General features: G+C 42.9%; 2 protein-coding genes across 5 annotated transcripts in view; both read left to right on the top strand.

Moving 5' to 3' along the window:
- Nucleotides 1-3,836, top strand: part of SPTY2D1 (SPT2 chromatin protein domain containing 1) — a 29,234-nt gene extending 25,398 nt beyond the window's left edge. Inside the window, exon 6 of the mRNA XM_054970506.1 lies at nucleotides 209-3,836. Coding sequence (XP_054826481.1) covers nucleotides 209-305 — 97 coding nt within the window. The 3' untranslated portion in view covers nucleotides 306-3,836. The remainder of the gene's footprint in view (nucleotides 1-208) is intronic.
- A 17,181-nt stretch (nucleotides 3,837-21,017) lies between these two features.
- The window catches only part of UEVLD (UEV and lactate/malate dehyrogenase domains), a 34,721-nt gene continuing 29,184 nt past the window's right edge, over nucleotides 21,018-26,554 (top strand). For 2 of the 4 annotated variants that reach the window (XM_054970507.1, XM_054970511.1), the window contains exons 1-5: nucleotides 21,018-21,138; nucleotides 22,232-22,316; nucleotides 22,665-22,730; nucleotides 24,791-24,954; nucleotides 26,323-26,458. In XM_054970507.1, coding sequence (XP_054826482.1) covers nucleotides 21,097-21,138; nucleotides 22,232-22,316; nucleotides 22,665-22,730; nucleotides 24,791-24,954; nucleotides 26,323-26,458 — 493 coding nt within the window. In that variant the 5' untranslated portion in view covers nucleotides 21,018-21,096. Of the gene's footprint in view, nucleotides 21,139-21,178; nucleotides 21,237-21,381; nucleotides 21,709-22,231; nucleotides 22,317-22,664; nucleotides 22,731-24,790; nucleotides 24,955-26,322; nucleotides 26,459-26,554 lie in introns of those variants that run through there. The other 2 variants (XM_054970508.1, XM_054970510.1) reach the window with 2 other exon arrangements.

The raw sequence follows: 26,554 nt of genomic DNA, 5'->3' as shown, positions 1-26,554 counted from the left end.
CCTTTAAGTGATCCTAAGCAGCAACCTTGGATCTTGGCTGCTGGCTTCAGAAGTTTATTGTCACTTAAGCCATGATAAACTTCTGGAATCATTGTGAAACCTTTCTACCTGAGTTGGCCTTCTAGTGATGTAGATTCTAGTTTGGATTTTTTGTGTGTGCTGCTTTGTCTTGGTTTTAACTTAGCATGCCTAAAACTTCCTTCTGCAGCTTGAGACTTGGAATGCAAGAAGATCTAGAAGAACAGAGACGTGAAGAGGAGGAATTGAAACGCAAGAAGCAGGCCAAAAAGCTGAGAACGCGTTAACCAATTAGCCATAACTTGGGTTTTCTGTTGCTCTTCCATTTCTTTTCCTCCATTCTTCCGCTTGACCCAGATTTCGGCTTCAGTTTTACATTCAATATGAAAGGGTAATAAACTATGGAGGAAACACAAAAATACGATTTTTTTTTTAGGTTGACCCCCAGATGATTATTTTTAATACTTGCCAAGGTTTCTTTTTACAAAAAAATAATGCACTAATGGAGATTATTAGATGGAATAGGTAGGGAATGAATGTTACTACTGCCTAAAGTAGTTCAAGGATGTTGGCAGACTGTTGACTGACTATGCATTGGCTTACAGCATGTGGGCCCCACACACCAGTACATCAGTCTGCTTTCTTCATTTTACTTGGAAAACAAAGAATATTGCTCCTGTTCTCTTTTAAAAGACAAAGTATGTCCTGAGTTATGAATCCTAAAATGTCATTCTTTTTTCTGTTCAGGTAAAGCACGTACTTAAAATTTAACTGCTGTTACTGATTTTGAAAGCAATAGTAATCTGTACTGTTGTTTCTGTTAGGAGAATGGGATCTTCTGAAGAAGTAGCATTTCGCTAATGCATGGCCCAGTTCTCTCCACTGCAGTTGCTGTTGCAGAATAAACAGGAACAGCAGTATCCAGTGTGAGGCAGAGCAGCAGCGCTAATGAGCAACACCTTAACTGCTAATGTAAACCCCACCCAGCCCCCCTGCTAAGCTTAGTTGCTAGTAGTCGTGTGGGCCTTTTTCTGTGGCCTTGTGAATAGAATGCTGGGGGAGGGGGGCCTTTAAAGCCCTGCCTCAACATTTAGCGGATTACACATGCATTACATTGAAGCCTTCTGGCTGGCACTGAGTGCAGTGCCTGATGCTATCCTGTGCTGCCATGCAGAAGACAGAATTGGGCAACTAGCATCACTTAGAAATTCTTTCAGTAAGAAACTGGACCAAAAGATTAATACGCCTCTTCGAGCTGGAATTTTATGCCAAAAAATTAAGATGAAAATAATAAACATTTACCTTGGAAAACATGAATGTGCAATGTTTTCATATTTAATTTCTATGGTTTGGGATTTCTTACATTTTAGGAATAGTTTAAACATAATTTTACCCCCAGTTTTTCAGTCTGCAATTTTGGATTGTACATATTATGTTAACGACTCCAAAGCCTGCTAGTATATATTACCATTAGTACCAGATTTTTCCAACAAATATGCCGATTCAGTCTGTGTTGTTCTGATTAGACAGCTGGCTAGTTACTCTGAATTTCATGAGTTAATAAAAGTACTGATAGATTTTCAACAACTAAGAATCTTTTCAGTTCGTCAAGAAGTTCCACATGTCTTTTTTGATACTTTGCACTCTGATTCAAGCAGAAGTAAAAGTCCATAATGGATTGGATCCAGACTAAGTTTCCCATAGGTAGAATGGAACTTTCCTGCCTCCCTCCTCCTACTGCATCCTACTTTCTTTGAAATTCTTCTCCTAGGGTATAGGAGGAACAATATTGGGGCAGGGGGGAATCTGCAACAGGAAGGGGGGAATCAGTGGAAATTGTCAGTATAGTCTGGATTCAGCCCTATATGTGCATGTTGCAAGAGACTGCATGTTCACTCTGTTCTACAGAATTTTTTCTGTGTATACAAAATCCTAATTTCAGTCCTATGTTTTGTGTCTTTTATTCCCCAAGCACCTGTGATGTGCTGTCTCAGCAAAAATCACTGATAGTTCCTACCATGAAGATTAAATATCTGGAAAGAAGGACTCCAAACTCCTAATACATGTTTCAAAATGGGAGAAAGTGGAGTGTAAAGTTTTTTGTTTTCGTTTTTTAAAAGCATTTCCTTATAAAACCACTCAGCCTTTTTTAGCTCTCTGGAGAACTGTTTGCCTTTGCAGTACCTTCTTGAAATGGAAATTTGGGGCAATTGGTATAATTAGATGGTTACAATTAATCTTTTATTTAACAAGAATTCTTATTTAAAATAATACTGTAATCACTAGCATTTATTTTTTTGCAGAACTGTGTACGTTATCACACAAAACTGCTTTATCTTGGGACTTTCACTGTGTGTGAGTCCAACAGATGCATTTGATTTTGTGTGTGTTCAGCCAAGACAATGACTGTTGGAAATATGACCAAGTTGCTGTTAATTTTATAATTATCCTAATGTGAGACTGTCTTAAATCATTAGTTCAGATATACTCCTTTGGCGAACATTGGATCTGGTAACGAATTTTTAATAACAGAATTCTGTACTGCCTAGACTTCTCATGAGTCTTTCTACCCCACATGCATATTTTTATCATTTCTTGAAAGATTTGTTTAAGACTCTACTTTGAAATACTTCAGCGTTACTTGTCTTGCAAAAGATAACTAGAAATATTGCTCACCATTGCACTTAACCATGCAATTTTACATTTCATATAATTTCCATGAACACTAGCATAATGTACTCCAAAAGTAGTCTCTCGTAATTGTAATCTCTTTTCAGATGTTATGCTGTTTACCCTATAGTAATGTATCTGTTTACATTCTTTGTGCCTTTCCCCCTTCACCCTTCTTATTTTGTCACCTTATATAAAAATCTTTGGCTACCAGATGAATTGGGATACCCAAAGTTTTTCCTGAGGTACATAAAACATTAAAGCAAAAGTTAGAATATATTTTTTTCCTGCTAGGCATTGCATTTGTGATTTCTCAGATTGTATTAGCAAATCTCCAGCTTGGTATTCCAATTCTATTCAGTGGTTGGAAGATGTGCCTTGTTTTACAGATCATATTTAAATCTTTCCTTGAATGTAGGAATGGAATAAAGGGTTAATTCTCTTATCAAAGATGCAATGTTTAAGCTTGATTATGTGAAATAATATAGTTTTCATAAAGCCTTTCCATGCCTTGCTTTGCACAGCTACGGTAGTTAATATTTATCGATACTACTAAATAAAACTTAAGGGCACTTTGTATTTAAGTAAAACTTCATTTGGAAATTACCTATGTATTTTGTTACAACTGTACTTGCACTTCTTACAGCAGTCTCTGTTAGAGGGCAGGGCAGTTGTATTGTGGAAAGGCTTAGTGAGCTACTTTGTTGTGTACTTCAAAAATATATATTAAAAACCTTATTTTTATATTAACCAGCATGACTGGTTTTGATTTGGCTTTTGCTTTCTGTAATATTAATTAGCCCTGTAGCTAAAGTTTATTTCTTCATATATAGCAAAAGACCAGAACACACTGGAAAGAAAATACATTTTTGAAGAGACTAGTGAATAAATTGTGATGATTGTTGGATTTCTATTTATTTTGTTGAGTAAGAGTGATACAATCAAATGTTAACATATTACCGAGGATGCTTCTAGAGACCATGTTTTCATTTTTGTGAAACTCATTGTGTTTAGCACAAAATGACAAATCAGGTAAAAACTGTTCAGCGTAACTGTTTTCTGGTGCTGTCAAAGTGTATACTTTTGCACTTTCAGAGTGCATTCTGAAGCAAGTTATGTACATAATAAATTACAAACATTTTATCTAATTTTTCACTTGTTTGGTTTAAATGTTTATAGTGCCCCTTTCTTCTTGTTGCAAAGTATTGTTTGACCATTAATTTTAGGCTTGAGGAAAGATCTTCACAAATCTTGCACTTGGCTACTTAGAATAAGTGCCTATGCTGTGCAGAAGCTGCTGGAGTTCATTATATTTTTGAATATGGTTATTTATTGAGAATATCAAAATACCTGTCATAAAATAATATGAAAATTTTAAATTGGTAAATAGGACACATTTCCTATCGATACCGTAATCATAAATAGGTATTAAAATGGACCCACATTACGACAAATGTATTACATTTCAGCAGTATGTTAGGTCAAATAACATTTCAGTGGAATAAATAACTTTAAAGATGGAGGGATGAACAATAATACAACATAGGTTCACAAAAGAAATTTAATGACAGAATCAGAGCCCAGGTCCCTTCCTGTATTCGCTATATCATTGCGTAGCCACTATCTTAAATTTTAAACTGAACTAGGTAAGTTAATTAAAAATGAATTAATCAATTGTTGCAATAGCACCCTGCATAATTAATAAGAGGGAGGGATTGTTTACTTGTAAGTTGTAACTGCAATGGTTAGAGCATTTAATTGGAACAAACCAAGATCCAAAGAATTGCAAGAATAATATCATGACCACAGGAGTTTTAGATTATTTTTTCCCCAACAGTTGCCCTCCAGGACAAATTGCAGATATCTTTTGAAACAGAGATTTTTAAAAGTGGATTGTGATACAATGTGGAATCAGCTGTTCAAATATAAATTATCCAAATTCCATTGGACAAATGAACACCCTTGTGTATGAACCCATGTTAGATACTGTCCATTTTGTTTGTACTATTTAAGTCTATAATTGTAACAAGAATGGCAGCACTTTTTTGCCTCTTTGGAGTACTTTTCTGTGTCAGAACTTGATATGTGCAATATAAGCAGAATGAGAGGAGGTCATTGAATACATTTCAGCACATCTCAGCATTGCTCTGTTGGAGTGTGGAAACAGTTGATAATATGATACTTCTGTATTTAGTCAGAGGTTTAGAGGGATGAGGGGAGACTGAAATGCCATTTACTACAACAGCACACCCAATAACTGGAGTAAGATATATATTCCCTAATATTTCTTGTGTTATAGGTCTACAGAATGGAGTTGCATACTTTGTACTATCTTGATAAGAAATTTTCTTTTGTGTATATTTAGAGACAGATTCTTTATGGTTAGAATAGTCCAAATTTCTGAGCTGCAGATGGCAGATAATGGTGTAAGTACGTACATACGTACGTACACTTGTGGGAAGCTGTAACATGCATCTGGGTTGACAAATTATATTGAATTGGATCCAACAATCTATCTGTGCAAGGGACTGACAGTTGCAGGCCCCTGCTTCCACCCACCCTGGGCATTTATTCCCAGACTGCCAGGACCTGCACTGACTAATAGCCACATAGACCAGGAGGCTGCAGTGGGGAGGGGGATCAAATCTCTTCCATCAGCAGAGTTTTGCAGATGGAAGAGGAAGAAAGAAGTTACTTCCCCCTCATCACTGCAGTCTTCCAATCTTTGTGGCTTACTTCATAGAGGTCCTGTGACCCCAGATAAAGTTTCCCAGAGTCTGAAATGGCTGCTGTTGAGAGGAGAAAGCAGGGAAGGAATCCTGAGCTCTGCAGGCAGGGCTGGTATAGTCTCCCCTGGAGTGGGGCCTGGGAGGCTCTGCTGGAGCACAGAATTTGAGCCTAGTGAACCGGGTGATCCAGCAGTACAGCCTTCCAAAGCCTTAGTCTAAATAGGCTGGGAGTTAATCTGGCTCAGCTGCAATTGCTGGTAGGTGCTGAGGCTCTTGAAGCTGAGCTGCACCTGAGCCTGCGAAGCAGTACTACTCTCAGAGCCCTGTTCTGAATCTAGGCTAGGATTGCATGCTGCCAATCTGGTGCTTAACCTCCTTTGACAGTCCAAAGCCAGGTTTTTGGTAAAAATGGCTGCATTCCAGTTCAGAATTGTAAGTATTTTCAGGCTGTGGTCTAGCTAGATATGTGGTGACTGGGCTAATTAATAACACCTGTAGAGTAGTCTCTTGAGTTCCCCAGTGATTGGACCTTGGGAGACAGTTCTCAGAGAAGAGCTACTTCACTTCCTAGAACTTCACACAGATGAAATGCTAATTAGCTGCTCAGCCCTGATTGGCTCTGGAGTTGCCGGATGATGCACTGAATCCTGAAAAGGTGGCTTCTCAGCTCACCCAGTTCCTTTCCAGGACATTCCATTTCTTTTCTCTCTCAGAGCATGATGCAAGTATGCCAGACAGAAGCCGAAAGCTTCATGTAATTCATCACCTCGGTATGTCCCTATGCCAAACCATCTAGGCATGGGAGAGGACTCGCATTCTGAATGGACAGATGAGATAAGCAACCAGTGAATGCCAAACAGATGCTAAGGTAGCTAGCTCTTACATTTTTTGATAGGCAGATTTTATGTAGCAACAGTAAGTTTTTATTGTTTTATGTCTGTTGATTGTTTAAGAGTGCTTTATACTTTTTGCAAACACTCCTTAAGCTAATAAACTTAACTTTTATTCAAGCTGAGTTTGGAATTCATGATGACTTAGGCATGGGTACACCCCCGAATGAACCCAGATATTGGTAAGCCAAGGCCTTTGGGAAAGGTAGAGCTTTCAGTCTCACAAACGAAAAAGGAGGCTCCCTTCCCTTCTAGGCCTTCTTCTGATGCTGCTCTTGTGGAGTGGGAGTGGTCCTGGGGAGCTAGAGGCTCAGGTTTGTGTTCTGGCAGGTGGAGACCTAGTAGCTATCTCAGAGGCTGGTGGCCAGGTCTCTTGCAGTCTCTGGCACTGCTGGAGCACGGTCAACAGGAGCCTCTGCAGTATCAGGCCCTCTCTGAATCCTCTGGGTTTCTTCATTCCCTGGCCTTGTCTAGAACCTCAGGAGAAGATTAGAAAGGTAGTGTGGTGGTGTATTGCATACAAATAGAACCAATGAAAATTTTGGATTTATTATACTTCCTCTTCAAAACCAGCTGCAACAGAAGACTGCTTATTGAGGGCAAACAAACAACCCATATGCTCTAAATTATTATCTTTATAAGCTTGACAACGTTTTTGTTTTAGTGTGCGTCTTTTTTATTTAAAGAAATCTCAGGATATTAGTTCCTGCTCAATATTCCTGGTAAACGGTACTGATAGAAACAAAATGTTTTCATACTGTATTTAGTTTGTCTCTGCATGTCTTAGGAAATTGTGTATGTACTGACATATCAAACTTCTCCTGTAACATTTTCCAAAAAAGGAGGTTCTAAGCCTCTAACCCTAGCAAAGAAATATGAGTAATACTACTGCATACACTCTGGATTACATATTTTTTTTTAGCTTCAGGTCTGTAGCATGCATCCTTCTGCAGACACTTAATATTTTTGTGTTTCATTTTACCAGATACGTCTCCTGAATTTTGCCATTGTAGTTGCTAGGCAATATTAAAGGTATTCACTCCATTAGAAATTGTAATGCATGGAAAATATTCTGTTTGGTGGTCTCTCAAGCCCAAGATACATCTGTTTCAAGTACGCTGCTATAGATGATGCTTGCAGTGCCCATTACTCTGTGAATCAGAGATAACTGTAATGTACAGAAGGTCCAGGAAACTCATGACATTGACTTGATGCAGTGTGGATTGATTTATGTGTAACCAACACAAAAAGTACGCCTCAGTGCCTTCAGTGCTGCATCAGGGATTAGTTGGTGAACGCTACTAGAATGTCCTTTCTTGCTGGTGTTTTAAAATGCCTCTCAGAAGTGGAAGATCTTCATCCTTGAAACCGATGGGGATTTATGTCCTGAGCTTTGTTCATCCAAACAATACTAGTTAATGTTGGCCACCTTCATTTTTTGTTGGTCCAGCCTGTAACCAAACACATGGGGGATATATTGGCTAGTTTGGAGGCTAATTTGGAGGAAATTATCTCAAGACAAACCATAAAAGAAAAACCAGCACCTTTTATTATAATACAAGTAGTAATAAAATAGAAGGAAGTGAGATAAAAATCAGGCTTTGATAAGGGATGGCTGGGGATAGAAGGGGATATAGGCATCTCAACTTCTACATAAATTTCTGATGATGGAGAAAATGAAAGGAGAGGGAGATTAAGCAAATAATCTTTTGATTTCTATGCAACATGGAGTAATTGAATTACATAGGGTGGTTTATTTCCACTGTGCTCTACTAAAGGTAATGCATCCCCCGAATGCAAGAGATTCCACCAGTTGGGGCATGCTTTGTGCCTTTATTTTGTTACGTAGAAAAATCAGTCAATGATTTTTAAATGTACACTATTACTTGTCACATTTTATCCATATAAATTAGCACAATTTAATATTCTAGTAAGAACTAATTTTCTCATAAAATGCACAAGCTACTGTAACGCTTGAGACATACTCCAATGCTGTGCATGTTTCAGCACAGAATTCAGTGGAAATAGCTTCCAAGTAATTGCTCAGAATCATATTGCATCTGTCTTATTTGATACAGTAAGTTACTTATTACAGTACTGAATACATTCCCATTCCCACCCAAACTCTCAAATTGCTCACAGTGGTAAGAATAGATGTGGCTGCATGAATTTGCACACATGCACAAAATTTGCACTTTTCATGGTAGATGCTGTTCTATAGGAAAATAGACTGGCATCACTGTCAAAACAATGTTTTAAAAGAGAGGCTATCTGCTCTGATAATTATGTACAGTGATATGTGGAGGTTTGTTATCCTTTGTGTGATAAATCTAAAGATGTCCCATGAACCACATAAGAGCTGAAGTCATCCTAGGCTTGCGGGAGTGAAAACATACTGTTTTTGCATCAAACTGCAAACATAAGTAACAATCTGACATATTCAGCACCCATTTCAATATGTACTCACCTTTGGAATTTTACTTATCAATGTTAAAGCTACAAGGAAAATAATCCAGCCAACGACAATCATTGTAGTTTCTCCTGAAGTACTCCAATTTACACTATGTGACAGGATGCAGCCTGCTTTTAAGGGAAAAAGTTGAAGTGGAAGTTTTAAGTAACCCAGTATGTTGGTGGCTATCTGTGATGAACCAGACTGTTATGAACTTGATTGTGACATCATTTCTTATATAACAATGTTCCAACCACCATGACATAAGCAAAATATATGATAATATCAAAACACTTTTTAATAGATGGTGTCAGCACTGCAAGAGCATATGAGTATGACAACCCTTATAATATTTCTACTCTGGGGAAGCAGTCTGCCGATTAATCTCTGTTCTGTCCTACTATTTGTCATTATGACACCCTTGGGTTTTAAGATGTGAACTCTAATCATATACAAGTGTAGTCAGAAACGGGGGTCTTATGATTCGGTTTCGTTTTCCCGGCCATGTCAGATGCTCCTCTCCGCAGGTCCGGGAGGAAGCGCCCGAGCAGCCTGACTGGGCGGTTGACCTGCGAGGGTTAACCCCCAGGACTCCCAGGTAGGGGGGTCAGGGTCCGGAGCGCTGTGGGAAGAGCCCCCTGAAGTTGATGCAGGGGGTAAATTGCCCGTTTGCTCCTACGGAGGCCGGCAGACTTGCGCAGCACATCGCGTGCTGCCGGCCCATGGAGAATGGCAACAAGCAGATTTAAGGTGAAAACCTGTAAGTAGCGAATCCCTTCTGTCATTCCAAGCGTATGCGAAGGATTGGTGGAAGCTAAGAAGGTTCAGATATCTTCCCCTTCATTGAGTTTTGGAACCTAGTTGGCGGACTCCCCCCCCCCCCCCGCTTAAGATGGCGACGAAAAAGCAGAGCCCTGCTGTGGGCAAATCTGTTTTGGCTGCTTTGCAGGGGAAAGGAGAGTCTCTTGAAGAGGTGGTTAAACGGTCGGTCGCTGAAGCTATGAAGCCCTTTGTTGATAAGCTAAATGAAATCGGTCAAAGGGCTGGCTCAGTTGAGAACGAAGTGAAAACCATTAAAGACGTAGCATCTGGGGCAGAGCAGTCTGCTCAGGAAAACGCAGTACTCATGAAAGCAACAAACAAAGAAGTAAAGCTTTTGGAGAATCAATTGATAGGGTTACAATTAGATCGTGCTCAGACGGTATTGCGTCTTCAGAATGTGAAGGAGGAGAAAAGTGAAAATTTAAAGGATTTGGTGTCAGAACTTTTGGCGTCATTCGCAAAGGCAACTAAAGAAGAGTTAAAAAGCGATATTCTGGAAGTCCACCGGACATCTTCAAAATATGCAACGAAGTGTCAGCTGTCTCACGAGATTATTATCAATTTTTCATCTAAGAAGACTCGGGACACCATCTTATATAATTCGTACAATGTGGACTTGGACTTTCTGGGTAACAAGGTTAAGATATTGAAGGACGTTCCATTTTTAGCTCGGAAAAGAAGATTCAAATATAAAAGGTTTGCAGCTCTTCTGAGGAAGCGTGAAATAAAATACAAATGGCTATTTCCGGAAGGTATCTGGTTCAGTTATAAAGACCAAGCCTACAAGATAACATCGGAAGTACAGCTGAGGGACTTTGTGTTTAATCATCAAGAGTTTCAGCAAGGAGAGGATTTAGAATCTGAAGGGGGGAATGGGGAGGAGGGAGTGAGCGCAGCCACTGTAGCTGTTCAGAGAGAGCTGCGACCGAGACACGGGGGGGAAGAAGACCTGATCCTGACTGTAGTTCGTATTTTATAAGATCTACCAATCTAATAGCATATTAGAAAGTTTAACTTTAAATAATTGTATTATGAAGGGAATGCAATACTTGTAGATGTAGTGTGTGTTTTTGATGTTAGTAATTAAAAATAAAAAATTTATTAAAAAAAAGAAAGAACGGGGGTCTTATGGCCCATTAAAGACTAATAAAATTTTATTCCAGTGTAAGCATTTATCTAATTCTCAATGTGGCCAGATCTATGGGTACTTAAGTCTGGAGATTGGAGCTATGATCAGACAAGAAAGATCAACAAACCTGAAAACAGTGCCATGAAATCTAAACAAAATCAAAAGCTAAACAAAAATACACTGGGAGTGTTACACCTGCCCGCCCCCAATAGAAATGGCTGCCCTCCGTGGCTGTTACTAGGCAACCACAACAGAATTGCTGGTTGAAACTTTGGTTTCTCTCAGTAAACAGCAGGGTGAGGGGGGGGGGAGCCCTTTCCAGGGCTGCTTTGGTCTTTGAGGGAAGAAACATGGGGGAAAGGGCCATCAGCAAACCACTGGGAGACTTGATACCATGCAACTTCTATGGTTTATCCAGGCCTAGCTGCTTGCTACTGTCCCACAGCAACTGCCACAAAAAGCCAGTATTGTGTAATGGTTAACATTTCAGGCTAGGATCTGAGAGATTCAAATCCCAACTCTTCTGAAAGTCATGGGGTGACCTTGGGCCAGTCATTCCCTCAGCCTAACCTACCTTCCAGAGTTCTGAGGATAAAATGGAAGAGAGGAGAAAGATGTGAGCTGCTTAGGGCTCCCATTGTGGAGAAAGATGGGGGTGTACAAATAATAGATGCAGTTGAAGATGGGGGGCAGATAAAGGTGGGTGGCAAGGGAGAGGGTATGAGGACTGCCAGGAGGAGGGGAAAAGGAACTAGTGTGGAGAAAGGGATAGAAGGGGGAAATGATGTTCCCCCCCTTGGCAGTCCTTGTGGGTTCCTCACTGCATAGGTGGATCTGGCTGGATGACAAACTGCAACTAGGCCATCGTTTTCATGAATAGAAGCAGTCATGGGAAGGGAAGGCAGGAAATCTAAAGACATGGGAGCACATAAAGCTAGGTTGGCTGGTGGATGAGAGGAGGAGGTCAGAAAAGGGGAGAGACCGGGGGGAGGGCTTTCAGGGAAAGGAAGGTCGAAGGGAAATATGAGAAGTGTGCTGCAAGTCCTTGAGGGTTCTGCTTGTCATCAATATATCTAATTCTCAGTGTAGCCAAATCTGTGGATACTTAAATCCATAGCTTGAAGTCATGAACAGACAAGACAGATCTTTCTACAAACCTGAGAAAAGCCCCAGGTTTGCAGGGGGGGGGGGAGAATCAGAAATCTAACACCCTCCCAACAAAACGGGAATAACCACCAGTGCCCAATGTTAGAAACAGTGCCTGTAACTAAGAAACAAATGTCCTCTGTGGCTGTTGCTATTGTCAGCCTTCAAGTCTCAGTTTGTGTCAATAAAAGGCAAGGGAGGGGAGGATCCTTTCTTGGGCTTTGACCTTGGAGGGAGGACTCAATGGATCCAGACCCACCAGCAACCACCAGACGGCGTGATACCATGCAACTTATATGACTCATCCAGGAATGGCTGCTTGCTACCAGTGCCGGATCCAGGGTTGCCCACGCCCGGGGCAACCCTTGGCTTACATCCTCGCGCGTGCGCGCGCGCTCCCCACGCTCCGTGATGATGTCACTTTGGTGATGTCATCACGCAGGGCGGACGGAGGCAGCGTGTGGGGCTGAGAAGCCGCCCGCCCCATTCGCCTCCCCGCAGGCGAATGGCGCGGGTGGCCTCGCAGCCCCCCACACTGCTTTCGCCTGCTCCGCAGGACAGGGGGCAGCCGGCTTGCCGTGCGCCCTCTGCCCTCCAGGGTAGGCGAAAGCTGTGCGGGGGGCTGCAAGGCTGCCCGCGGCATTCGCCTCCCCGCAGGACAGGGAGCGGCTAGCTTGCCGGGCACCCCCTGCCCTCCAAGGCAGGCAAGAGGCAGCATGGCTCCCCGCACTGCTTTCGCCTGCACCACAGTACAGGGGGCAGCTGGCTCGCTGCGCACCCCTGCCCTCCAGGGCAGGCGAAAGCAGCGCGGGGGGTTGCGAGGCTGCCCGCGCCATTCGCCTCCCCGCAGGCGAATGGCGCGGGCGGCCTCGCAGCCCCCCGTGCTGCTTTCGCCTGCGCCACAGTACAGGGGGCAGCTGGCTTGCTGCGCACCCCCTGCCCTCCAGGGCAGGCAAAAGCAGCACGGGGGACTGCGAGGCTGCCCGCGGCATTTGCCTCCCCGCAGGACGGGGCGGCCGACTTGCCACGCATCCCCTGCCCTGCAGGGCAGGCAAAAGGCAGCGCGGGGGCTGCGAGGCTGCCCGCACTGCCGCCTGCGCGCTCCGGCAGCTGGGAGCTGCTCCCGGCGCCCCCTCCCTGGTGGCGCTGGGGGCAGACTACCCCCCTGCCCCCCCCGTAGGTCCGGCCCTGCTTGCTACTGTTCAACAGCAGCTATCCCACAGAAGCCAGTTTGGTGGTGTGGTTAGCATTTCAGAATAGAATCTGGAGACCCAGGTTCAAATCCCTCTCTGCCATGGAATCTTGCTGGGTGATCTTGGGCCAGACACATACATTAAATCTACTCTATCTCAGAGTTGTTAAGATTGAACAGAATGACATAAGCTGCTTTGGGAGCACAGCGTGGAAAAAGATGGGGTTTAAATGTAGTAAATGAATAATAAATGTACCTGAAAATGGGGGGGCAGGCAAAACGTGGGTGGGTGGGAAGGTCAGAAGGAAGCAGGGAAAGGCGGCTGCCAGCAGGAGAGAAAGAGAAAATTGTGTGAGGAGGGGGATAGAAGGGGAAATGAGGTACCTTTGCAAGTCCTTGTGCGTTCCCTACTGTATAACTGCTGACAGCCAGCACTGTGCAATTCAGCCAGTCTTCCTAGGGAAAGGCTAGCTAACAGGGAAGGAGGGAAAAGTTAAAGACAAGTGGGAAGATAAAAGTAAGTTGGCTGGTGTGTGGGAAGGAGGCAAGGTAGGAAAAGAGGAAAGGTTACAGGAACTTTCAGTGAAGAGAAAGAAGATATAGTGGAGGAGGGGAAATGAGATGGCCCCTTCCTCCAAAAACCTTCTTGAGGGTCCCTTGCTTATAGTAGATTTCAGATGTAGTGAGTGGATCCCCACTATGCAGACATTTTATATAGCAGCATAGTCTCAGCAAGAACTGTCTGCACAATGAGGATCCACTCCGCCTCTGAAGTAGATTATAGCTCACAAAAGCTTAGGCTGGAATAAAATGTTGGTCTTTAAGATGCTGCGGGACTTGTATTTATTTTTGCTACAGTAGCCTTACTGCTGCTACCTGGATGGAATTATAATTGGAGGTAAGTTACACAAAGTTTAGTGGAGCTGTAGCACAGTGGTTAAGTGGTTCGGCTGCGAATCAACACTGCTGGTTCAAATCCCACTAGTGGCACGAGCTCAGTAGGTGGCCTTGGGTAAGCCACTCCCCTGAGCCCCAGCTGTATTGTGGGGATAATAATAACACTGGCTTTGTTCATTGCTCTGAGTGGGGCACTAATCTGTCTAGAAGAGTGGTATATAAGCACAGTATTATTTCTATGAAGTCTGTAAGGCTTAATTATGTATATAGTTCCTGCATATTTCAAACACTGTTTTGCCAATGCTGCACACTGGGATAAAAAATTATATTTTTTAATATATGCTGATGGGGGTCTAACCTGGCAGTAACTCACTAGGGAACATCTTACAATTTGTAGCAGATAGCTCAATGTGGTGAAAAGGGCAAATTCTGTGTTGAGATTATTGGGAAATAGATTGAAAATAAAATGACCAGTATTATAAGGCCTTTGTACCGATCTATAGTGTGATTACATCTTAAATACTGTGTACAGTTCTGATCATATATCAAAAATGAGAGTTATAGTGTAGAAAAAGGTGCAGAACAGAGCAACCATAATTATCAATAGCTGGTGTACTTTCCCTATGAGGAAATATTAAGGAGAGAAAATAAGTGGGAGTGGGCATGAAAAAGGTTTATAAAAATTATGAACAGGATCAAAAAATGAGGAATAGACAAATGGAGAGTATACTCATGGGGAGCAGACAAATGGAAAGAAGTACTTCTTCATTCAAAACTAATTGTCAGTTTAGCTGACATTAAAAGGGGATTAGACAAATTCATGATAGAATGGCCACTAGTCACAATGACTAAATAGAACCTCCGTGTTCACAAGGGGTAAACATCTGAGTACTATTATGAGAAGTAATATTAGTGGAAGGCTCTGGCCTCCATGCCCTACTTGCAGACATTCTTGGGGGCATTGAATTTGTCACCCTGTGAAACATTGCATTGGTCTCTCTGTGAAACAGATCATTTATCTGATCCAGCAAGACTATTATGAAAAACAAAAGCTGTATCATAGCTGGAAAAGGATCAAGTGGTACTTAAAAGGTGGTGTGCTGCATATATTAGTCTTCCCACAAATTAATCTGCATAATCCAAATCATTGCATGAAGAATAAACAAGATTCACTCCAGATGATACAATTTCCTAAGCAAAAAATCTCTACCAAATTCAGGGCTGCTCCACTCTTCAAATGATTTCTTCCTTCGCAAGACTCTTGAGTGCGGTCATACCAAAGATCTGACCCATTTTAGGCATTTCTCCATTGGAAAAAAATTAGGTTTGTGGTGATCACTATGTGTAAAAGTAAGGAGACTTATATTGATATAGTCGTGGGTATGATTGAGTAGGGTTTTGAACTGATGTAAAACTAGTTGGGTGGAAAGGGGGGCGGATATTGTAGTTCCATCCATGGAATTAAATGTGGCTGTGGTTCAGAACCCAGACATAAGAGAATTAATTGATAGGTAAAAAACTCTGGTCTGAACTCCTGATAGGGTGGTTTCCTCTGATTAATGACTGTATACTGTGACTGGCACTGCAATTGAAAGAGAGCTGGTAGCTTGGATAAGCAGTGTGAGTAGCAGGGTGGTGGACACAGAAAGTGGTCAGCATGGGGCCAGGGATCCTGGTCCTCTGGGGACGAGGGAGGTATGGCCGTGGGACCCAAGGAAGGATGAGAAGGACACGGAGATATGGTGAGGCTCAGTGTCCTTCTAACCTGCATCCCATCCCGAGGCATGTTGGGTGTGGAGCTAGGAAATATAGCCCCCCTTCGACACTGATGTTGTGTAATGCCAAGTCCATAAATAATAAGACCAGAACATTACACAATTATTTCATAGCAAATGATGTGGACCTGGTGTGCGTGACCGAGACCTGGGTGAGGGAGAGCGAGATGGTTGCTCTGAACGAACTGGCCCCGCCTGGCTTCTCAGTCCTTCATCAGTCCCGAATGAGAGGCCGGGGGGGAAGGGTGGTGATTCTTGTCCAAGAATCTTTCTCCTTCATGCCGCTCCCCGTCCCGGAGATCCCCGGCACTGATTGTGTAGGTCTGGTGTGGGGTGCTGAGAAGAGTTTAGCCATCTGTGTGGTGTACCAGCCGCCTAGCACACCAGCAGATGCCTTGCCACGTCTGCTAGAGGTGGCGGCTGGATGGGCCTTGGAGCACTCAAAACTATTGGTGGTGGGTGACTTCAATGTCCATGCTGATGCCGCTGCCTCTGGTCAGGCTGTGGACCTAGTGTCCTCCATGGACAAACTTGGACTCTTCCAGATTGTTTCAGCCCCTACACATCAAGCAGGCCACACGCTGGATTTGATCTTTGGGATGGGGATGGGAGTGGTACTGGAATGTTCTGCGGGATCCGATGCTCCCTGGCGGTTTGTTTGATGAGCTAGTGGAAGACTGGCAAGTCTGTCTTTCCGAAGCCATTGATAAAATCGCCTTCTCTGCCCCTGTAGCAAACTAGCTCCCCGGTATACAGAGGAGCTATGACGGAAGAAGCAGGAGCTGAGACAGCTAGAGCGAGTATGGCGGCGAACTCACGACAAAGAGGCAAGAGCATCCTATAGGACATTTATGAAAGCCTATGAGATGGCAGTGAAGGCTACAAAGAAAGAGTTCTATGCAACCTCCATTGCATCAGCTAGCTCACGCCCAGCAAAATTGTTTAATGTGGTTTGGTCTTTGGTCTCCTTATCAGGAGAGGACAGTCAAAACTTAAATTCAGATATTGGCTGTGAAGCTTTTGGGACCTTTTTTGCTGATAAAATCTTGTCTCTCCGCCGTGATCTCCCAGCCACAGTTGATACAGTGTGCGAACTGGAGGCCCCTTGGCTGCCTTCTGGGACAACATTAGACCAATTCAGCCCACTCTCTGGGGATGAGATTGATAAGATCCTGTGAGCAGTTAGGCCTACCACATGCTCCTTGGACCTGTGCCCTTCCTGGCTGGTGAAGGCCAGCATAGATGGGCTACAGGATGCCCTGGAGGCCATTGTCAACATGTCTCTGAGCTCCGGGATTTTTCTAGAAGTGTTGAAGGAAGCTGTGGTTAGGCCTCTCCTGAAAAAAACATCTTTGGACCCTACTGACCTGGTCAGTTACCACCCAGTTTCAAACCTCCCGTTCCTGGGTAAGGTGATTGAGCAGGCGGTAGTAGAGCAGCTGCAGGTCTTCCTAAATGATTCTTCATCCCTAGATCCCTTCCAGTCTGGCTTCCATCCAGGACATGGGACATAGACATTACTAGTCGCCCTGATGGACGATCTCCGTAGACAGCTGGATCAAGGCAGGTCAGCACTGCTGATATTGTTAGACCTATCAGCAGCATTCGACACGGTCGATCATGACCTGTTGATTCACCACCTTGCCGATGTGGGGATTCGAGGGACGGCCTTGCAGTGGTTCATCTCTTTTCTCCACGGTTGGGGACAGAGGGTGGCACTAGGGGGAAAGTTCTCATCCCGCCACCTGTTGGTGTGTGGTGTCCCTCAAGGGGCAATACTCTCCCTCTTGCTATTTAATGTATATATGCGCCCCCTCGCCCAGCTGGTACGGAGTTTCGGACTTGGGTGCCATCAATATGCAGATGACACCCAATTGTATCTGATGATGGACGGACGGCCCGACTCCGCCCCAGATATCCTGGAACGTGCCTTTGGAGCTGTGACCGGATGGTTGAAGCAGAGTCGGCTGAGACGGAATCCCTTGAAGATGGAGGTCCTGCATATGGGTCTAGGGTCCATGGGTGTGGGACTCCGGCTCCCCGCTCTCGATGGAGCGCCACTTACGGCAGTGTCGAGAGTGAGGAGCCTGGGGGTGGTCCTGGATGCTTCCCTGTCTATGGAGGCACAGGTCACAGTGGTTGTTCGATCCTCATTTTTCTATCTAAGACAGGCTCGGCAACTTGTCCCTTACTTGTCGACCCATGACCTTACGACAGTGATCCAGGCAGATTAGACTACTGTGATCCTCCAGATTAGACTACTGTAACTCACTCTATGCAGGGCTTCCCTTAGGCTTGATCCAGAAACTGCAGCTGGTTCAGAATGCAGCTGCACAAGTGGTTGCCAGAGCTCCAATCATGGCACATATAACACCCATCCGTCAGCTGCACTGGTTACTGGTTGAGTACCGGGTCCGGTTCAAGGTTCTGGTGTTGACCTATAAAGCCCTATGCGGACTGGGTCCAGCATACCTTCGGGACCGCCTCTCCCCATATGTTCCCTGGAGGTCGCTTCGATCAGCTAATAAACAACTTCTGATGGTCCCTGGCCCCACGGAGGTCCGTCTGGCCTCTAGGACAGCCAGGGCCTTTTCGGTCCTGGCTCTGACCAGGTGGAACTCTCTGTCTGAGGAAACTAAGGCCCGGCGGGATTTGTTATCTTTCCGCCAGGCCTGCAAGACGGAGATATTCCGCCAGGCATTTGGTGGGGGCTAGGCTGTCCTCTCGCTAGCCATACCACTGAAGACCGTCCACCACCCATGCAGGAGCTCATAAGTGTGATGCAGGGCATGATGTAAGAGCCAAGCCCTGTGCCTAAAATGCTGTATTTTAATATCTATATCCGCCAATTGAGACTTTTATTGTATGGAATAGTTTTAAATGTTTATTTATAATGTTTTTACTGTTTTTAGACTGTATGTTGCAAATTGTGTGTTTTCACACCGCCCTGAGCCCGTCAGATGGGGAGGGCGGTCTAGAAGAGCAGTAAATAAATAAATATATAAATTGTATTCCTATGGGAAATGTTATGGAGAGAAGCCAAGGTTCCATTTTCAACTACAGAAACAAACTGTACATGAACAATGGCTTATATGCACTGGAAATTATCTGTAGAGGGAAGGGATTTCAGTCTGGGGGTGCAACTTTCCACTGCCCTTACAGTCCAAAAGACCCCCTGAAATGTTTCCCCTAGGGAACAGTATAACTTATTGGAACAGCGGGGATGGAGGAGCTGGAGGTCTGCTGTGGGAGTGGGATTTAGTGGAAATTGCTCCCCCCCCCCTTTACACATGTAAGTTTTCTGGTGGATCCAAGCCAATTATTGGTGCATTAAGTCAGGGGTGCCCAACCATTTATAACCTGCAAGCACATTTGGAGCTTACTCTCAGTCACACAATGAAGATCCTTGTACTGTGGAAGCAGCTCCTGCCAAAGCAATGTTGTTAAAAATCTGCACAAGCCAATCAATACTCCAATGGCCAATCAGAAGCCATGCTGGCCCCACCCACTTTCTAAAAGTACTTGGTGGCCATCAGGAAAGGTGTCAGTGGGCACAATGGTGCCCATGAGCACCGCACTGGGGATCCCTGCAGTAAGGAATGGCCTGGTGGAATGGTTGCACATTGAAGAAATTTCTGCAATTGTTAGTTGGCAAATTAAAATATAAGATGAAATATAAAGGAGAACAAAATGGCTAGCTATGGTCAAAGGGAAACTACATGGGAAATGACTATAATTAGATGCTATGGTTTCCAAACTAAATTTGTTGCTCTGATCAGAAAATGGTAGATTTCTGTCAAATACTGCATCAACATTTCATTACAGCAATATTGATAAATAAGAATATTTCATATCCTATCCATAGAGAGAAAGAAGTGATCTTCACATCATTAGTTTAATGAATGTTATGATTACTCAAGAACTCTTTAAAACAAAAAAGCCTTAAAGCAGAACATGCAATCTAAGCAATTAGATAGGATATGAAAGGTACATACAGAGAAAAACTCTTTGAAGCATTTTCTTAATGATGAACATCCTGACTGGCAGTTTGTAGTTTTCAAAAACTAAAGTCTCCTAACCCTATACCCATCAGTATTCTTGTATCCTGATTTCTTATTTAATTTAGAAAGAATGCAGCATAAAAAGAGAACAAGAACAATTCAGCACTAGTAAAAGAAAACGTCATGATGCGACCTCCCCCCATGGGTCAGTAATGACTCGGTGCTTGCACAGGGACTACCTTTACCTTTTACTAAGGCAACTGCCAAAAAAACTGATAAATTTGTGTCCATAATAAAGTAATATTAAAATATTAAAACAAATGAAGCAATTGCTAGAGCCTCTCCAAACTATTGTTTAAGTTATCCTTATATGCGTGGATTCGGATTTCACATATTTGTAACATTATTGTAAATGCGAAATTATGCACCTTTTCCAGCTGAGAAATGGAAGAATGAAAAGGGGGTGAGAACAACGGACTCTTCCCACTACTGCCTCACCTGTCGCTTCATTCATATTGTCCATATAATATGGACTGGGTGACAGTAAAGAGCTGTTATACCAACCGAACTCAGTGAGTCCATTTCCTTCTTGAAAGCAAATTCTAAAGTAAAGATCCTGACAGTGTATGTGCACACTGATAAATGCACAAGAACATTACTGGAGCGTCTGCCAAATTTAAGTTCTATCTCACCCTGTTGGGAGCTACATAATAACCGCTTACTTGGTATGACTATGTCCCGGCATATTTGACCAAGTAAATAACGCAGAGTCACTTAGCACATTTATCTCATTTATATCCTGCTGTTTCACGGGTTCAGAAAATGTATTTCATTTTTATTCCATGAACCTCAAGGCTGCATACATAACCACGAGGCAGGCTGAAAGCGGCTCACTCATCTACCCTCGATGAGCTTTACGGCAGAATGGGAGGGGAGGGTTTCCCCGCTCCAATAATCATCAGAACGCACGCTTTTTTATATATATACACGCTATATACTCGAAATACATCTGATGGAGCCAGCTTTGAGCCAGGAAAGTTCATACTGAAATCCATTTTGTCAGTATAAGGCGCCGCCGGACTCCTGTGGGTTCCGCAGCTTGGTTCACTTTGACACAACCTGAAAAGAACAGATTCGCTCCTTAAACCCTTTAGGCGTTGGTGGCACTGTGTTTGCAGCACATGCCGAGCGACCTGCTCTACCAGACAGAGCAGCCGCGAGTGAGTCACTCACCTCGGAACCAGGAAGAGACAGACGCTACGGGGCGGCCTTCTCGCGCCCTGCCCTTAAGTAATTGGCTGGTTTTGGTCCCCGCCGGTTGCCGTCTTGGCTGAGGCGACTGGGAAGCGCTGCTGGGCCTTGGAAAACCCGAGCTATGGAATTCTCTGAAGAGAAGCTGCGGAAATGGCTGGCTAAGGCAAGGCGCGCGGCGCAGGCGAGCGAACAAGCGAGCAAGAAACGCCTCTCTCCACGCAGAGGCCCCCAAAACACCACCCCTCGGCGGGCGGGGCAGAGGTGAAGGGAGGGGTCGGCCGGCCGAGCTCAAGCAGTTCGGACCCCCCCCCCCTTCTCTCGCTTCCTTGTCTCGCTTATTCGCTGCTGAACCTTCCTCTGCTTCTGCATGGCTTAAAATGCTTCTCAGATTCTCAAAATGAACCCAAGATTGCCCTCCTTGAAATGACACTTGCAGTGCTATGAACATCTTACTTTACTCTTGCAGCCCCGATGGGTTGAGCCCAGCAACCACTGATTTAAATGTCTGCTCCACCTGTTATATGCTATAGGCTGGTGGAAATTCAGTCAGTTCAGTCAGACCTTCCTTCTTGCATCTTTCCTAGAGAATGCAAAATCCTTTCCTTGAGGCAGGAAACCCAAAAGCACCACCCAAACTATTCATTTAGTGCATTTTTAAAAATTCTATCCTTCCTTCAAGGAGCTCGGTATCCACTTTTCTCCTCCATTTTTATCCTTAGAACAACTCTGTGAGGTAGGTTAGACTGAAAGAATGACTGGCTCAGCTTTACCCAGGAACTTTCATGCAAGTATAGATTTAAAGTTGGGTGTTTCCAGTTCAGCGCTAATACTCTATGGGAATGTGTAATGCATGGCTACAATTAGAAGAATTAAGAGACTCAGTAAATGTACATTTTATAATGTTGAATACACAAGGATTTAGGTATATAAAAACTCCTTTAAATGTTTAACAGTGAGCAAATGTGGTCAGGGTTTTAGCCATGAGTCTAAACTCTCAAATGCAAAAGCCTCAATGGTTAAATATATAGTCCTTTTGACAGTCAAATATAACAGCGATGCACTTCTCAAATCACATGGCAGGTGTGAGTTGACACTGAAGTGAATTAGGCTTGAACAGTCCTAATCTAGAAGAGTCTCATGTGTTTAGGACTGCTGCCGCCATGGTAAATTCTTAATAAATATAGCATGCTTTAGATATTTGCTACATAAAAAGAAAGTTGGTTAAATTGTTTAAAAAATTCTTTTTTTGTTTTCAGTATAAATTCCGGGATCTGACCATAGAAGAATTGAAGTGTGTAAATGAGTTGTACCCAAATACCACATTCTCCATGAACATCTATAGTAAGAATAAGTTCTACTATTTTGGCCAAATGACAAACTGTGATGGTATGTGATTATAGGTTTGACAACAAGCACAAGTTATTTCAAATAAAGAATTACGTTCCACTGACTTATATAATAATTTGGTGTTGTCATTCCTTAGTTAGTGTAAACAAACTTTGTATGGTTAGTAATTGCTCACTATTACTTTTGTAACATTTTCACCCTTTTAAGTGTTTGAATCAGGGCATGAGTTCCCTAGCTCTACTATAATTGTAAATAAAGCAGTATTATCAATAGCTATTAATAGCATTTTACAGAAAAAATGTAATTCATACAAACAAAAAACATCGTTCCGTTTTTTTAAAGCGTTCAAAGATGGCTCCCAGAAAGATCTTCTGAATCTTAGTAGCACTGTTCCGGTGAAATATCATGGTGAGTTCCAATGCATTCTTTTATTTTTGTACTATTTAATGTGTAATCATACGATTTCTAATCTTTCTGATCAGCCAAATTGAAGTAAGACAGGACAGCAAAATTGAAATAAGAGACCAGTATTTATTCCTTGACAGATCTAGGTGGTTTTCACAGAGGGGCACTACCCCCACAGAAGCAGGTAGAGTAGGAACTATGTCCATACCCCGCCCCCCATTCCCATACCAGTCACCTGCTGCCCCTCACCTTACCCCACAAGGCAACAGTGATGGGACTGTCCCTCACATGTCTGAATTCCCTCTTCCCTCGCTTTCCTTTTCTCTTCTGAACAATACTGTAATGTTGCAGCTCAGTGGAGAAGGGGAGGGGGAGTGAACCCTTTATAGGACTAGGCAGGAGGGGGAATGGCACGTGAAAGCCCATGCCATTTTGAACTTTTGAACTAGCTTCATTCTCTCTTCCTGCAGTGGCAATAGAGGATGTAGACACTCCCCACAGTCACTTTGCAGGTTTCCCTTGAGATAGATAAATATGTTAGTTTTTTTCCTCTGGCTTAAAAGGGAAAGCTTTGAGAGTGCCATGAACCATGCTCAGAATGAGCATGATGTCATGTGCATGTTCCCTTTTAATGCATGACCTTCTTGCTTTCCATGTCAGTAAAAGTCCCCATGTAAAAATATGTCTTTTTGTGTTTGGAGGAAATAGTTAAGAACTCCTCTCCTTGAAAGTTCCATTTGCATGATCACCCCATGATGTGTTTCCCTGCAGCTCAGCCTGTTCTGGTGTGTAGTTGTGCATCTGTGAGCTGATCCTGTGAGTGCTACAGGCACTCATAGAACTCTGAACATAATGACTTTTGTGCACAATATAGTGAAAGCTATAATAGTGTGATAAAACCCAATATGCACATAGTTAAGTGTGAGGGGAACTCACCAATGTCCCAATTTAGGGAGACCCCAATACTGAATTTGGCAGCCCATTAATCAAGGCAAAAATACTGGCAAAATAAGAAAAAGTTTATTAGAATAAATAGACCCAAATATACTGATCAAAAGCCAATATTTCTGACAATGCTTGGCACACAGGACATGCCCAATATCTTATATAGGTTCTTACAAACAAATTAACAAAGGAAGGTATTCAAAATATCAAGTTTCTCCTTGCACAAATAACCTCTACTCAAAAATTCTAAAATATTACCATCATTTGAGTCCATTATCTGTTTAATTTGACACTTTTGGACACCTCTTGTTATCTTTTCATATACCAAAAGGGGTATTCTTGAGACAGTGTGGTGGGTACTAGAAGAACAAAGCCATAATATTTGTGCACTGTAAAGAACATCTCCTGTTATAAATCATAATGCCCCAGAACACTTATCTCCTACAGCTAAACTGCTAGTCTTGCAAGGCCAGTTCATGTAGGGCAAAAGGAAATAAGGGAGGAAGGCAGCCAAAGCTCATCCCAGCATGCTTTTCTTCAGAACCAAAGTAAAATTATATCTTTAAGTATATAAACCAAATATAACCACAGGGAATTTCCCCCAAACATAAAGCATATTCCATTTGGTAGTAACACAACTGCATGGAATGACACACATCCAAAGCTACTCTAGTGTAAGGTAAACAAATGAATGGGCCCCAGATCCAGCAGCTGTTTTGGCAGTTTCTGCAGTGGTGATTGGAACCTCTTTTTAAAAGTTGTTCTGTCAAACAACAACAATAAAAGTCCAGAACAACAAGATTGAAGTCCAGTAGAACCTTGAAGATCAAAAAGATTACCAGGGTATATGCTTTTGCAAGTCAAAGCTTCCTTTATCAAATCTGTCAGAGAGCTTTGCTTCTCAAAAGCTAATATCCTGAAAGTCTTGTTTATCTTCAAGGTGCTATTGGACTTGAATCTTGCTGTTCTACTGCAGACCAACAGGGTTACTCACCTGAAAAAGTTCAGAAGGTATGTTGTTTTCTGCACTAATTTCCTCAAACATAAAATAAGCATTTTCATAACCAATAAAGAAACAGTAGCTTATTAACAGTAACTTATGTTTTGTATTTTGACAGGTACTTCTTACAACATTCCAGTTTGCCTTTGGATTTTAGATTCTCATCCTTTTACTCCTCCAATTTGCTTTTTGAAGCCAACTGCAAATATGGGGATTTCAGTGGGAAAGCATGTAGATGCACGTGGAAGGATATATTTGCCGTATCTACAAAACTGGACCCATGTAAGGGCCATGTGTGTACACGTGTACTTTATATTCCTTAGCTGAACAAAATCAATAGGCATTTTTGTCTGGTGTTATGTATGTAATATATGTTAACTGTATACAAATTAACCTTTTAAATACTAACCACCAGCTTTTAGACATAACATACGTATGTTTATAAGACATACATTTATAATAGGTATGTTTGAATGCAGACATAGCTTGTATGTAGGATCCTGTCAGCAAAGTCTAGGCCAGTGGTACTCACTCCACAGCTTACGGAGAGCCACACTTGGCATTTACCATCAACCAAAGGAGTCACATGCCTGCTGTATGTCCTGTATACCACCTCAACCCCTCACACACATGCACGCACACATACACAGTAAGGTAGATAATAATGTGTATAACTATAACCTTTTCTATTTCCAGAGTACCTCTGAGTATGCAGAGTTGTCTGTCCCCGCTACTGTCAAACCTTAGCCAGTGTTGTGTAACTGGAGTGTCTTATAACACAAAACGGGGTTCAATTTTTCATGTTCTCCTTATTTTAAAAGTACCCTTATAGTTGAATTCCAGCGCTGCAAGAGACAGGATGGTTAGAACCTCTTTCTGTGCCAAGTGGGAACCACCTGCCAACCACAAGGTCAATAGCCTTGCTTAATTTTCTGAAACATGGGGCAGATGTCATGTAGGGCAATGATGCTCAAAAGAGCCACAGGAGGCATGTCAGAAGAAGAAGAATCGGTTTATACCCCACCCTTCACTACCCAAAGGAGTCTCAGAGCGGCTTTAAATCACCTTCCCTACCTCTCCCCATAACAGGCACTATGTGAGATGGGTGGGGTTGAGAGAATCACTGGTCTAGGCCAAGCAATGTCAGGGGTGGAAAGTAATTGCTACACCTGGTAAGAATGATGTACCCAATGAAAGAATGCCAGTAATTTCTTTCTGTGGAAGAAAGTAGAGACGGGGGGCCTTGGTTCAGTGACAGACCATATACTTGGCATGCAGATAGTCCCAGTTTCAGTCCCCAGCATCTCCACTTAAAAGAGTTTGGGTGTTGGGAAAGATGCTGCCAATCAGAGCAGATTATATGGGAAAACATGGACCAGTCATGTGATGGAGTAATTTGGTTTCATATATTTGAACTGGGGAATGGACACTATTGGGAGAGGGTTAAATATGCTCCTTGTCCTCTAGTGACTGAAGTGTCTGAATCAAGTATGTTCTTATCTGGGTAGAAGCAATTCTGAGTTCTATTTCCTTGGCAGAAAGCTAAGAATTGGTTTGTATAAGGATCTGATTAACTCTTCTGTATTTCAAAGACAGTGCTCGTTTTTGTGAGTAAAACATTGTTTCTCATTACTGTTACATGTATTTCAGCCACAGTCAATGATTATAGGATTGTTAAAGGAAATGACTACCAAATTTGAAGAGGAACTCCCTCTGTACTCACTATCATCTTCTGATGCAGCCAGACAGGTGGAGCTGTTGTCATATATTGCAAAATTCACTGAAGGTGTGCATTATGGTATTCATAAGCATAAGATGTTCTGTGTTGGTTTTCAACAGCTCACTCCTGTTCTCTCTTGTGCCATAGCAGCTGAGGAAAGGA

Source organism: Eublepharis macularius, chromosome 2, assembly GCF_028583425.1.
Source record: "Eublepharis macularius isolate TG4126 chromosome 2, MPM_Emac_v1.0, whole genome shotgun sequence".
Classification (NCBI taxonomy): Eukaryota; Metazoa; Chordata; class Lepidosauria; order Squamata; family Eublepharidae; genus Eublepharis; species Eublepharis macularius.
This window is presented reverse-complemented; position numbering and strand designations above follow the sequence as displayed.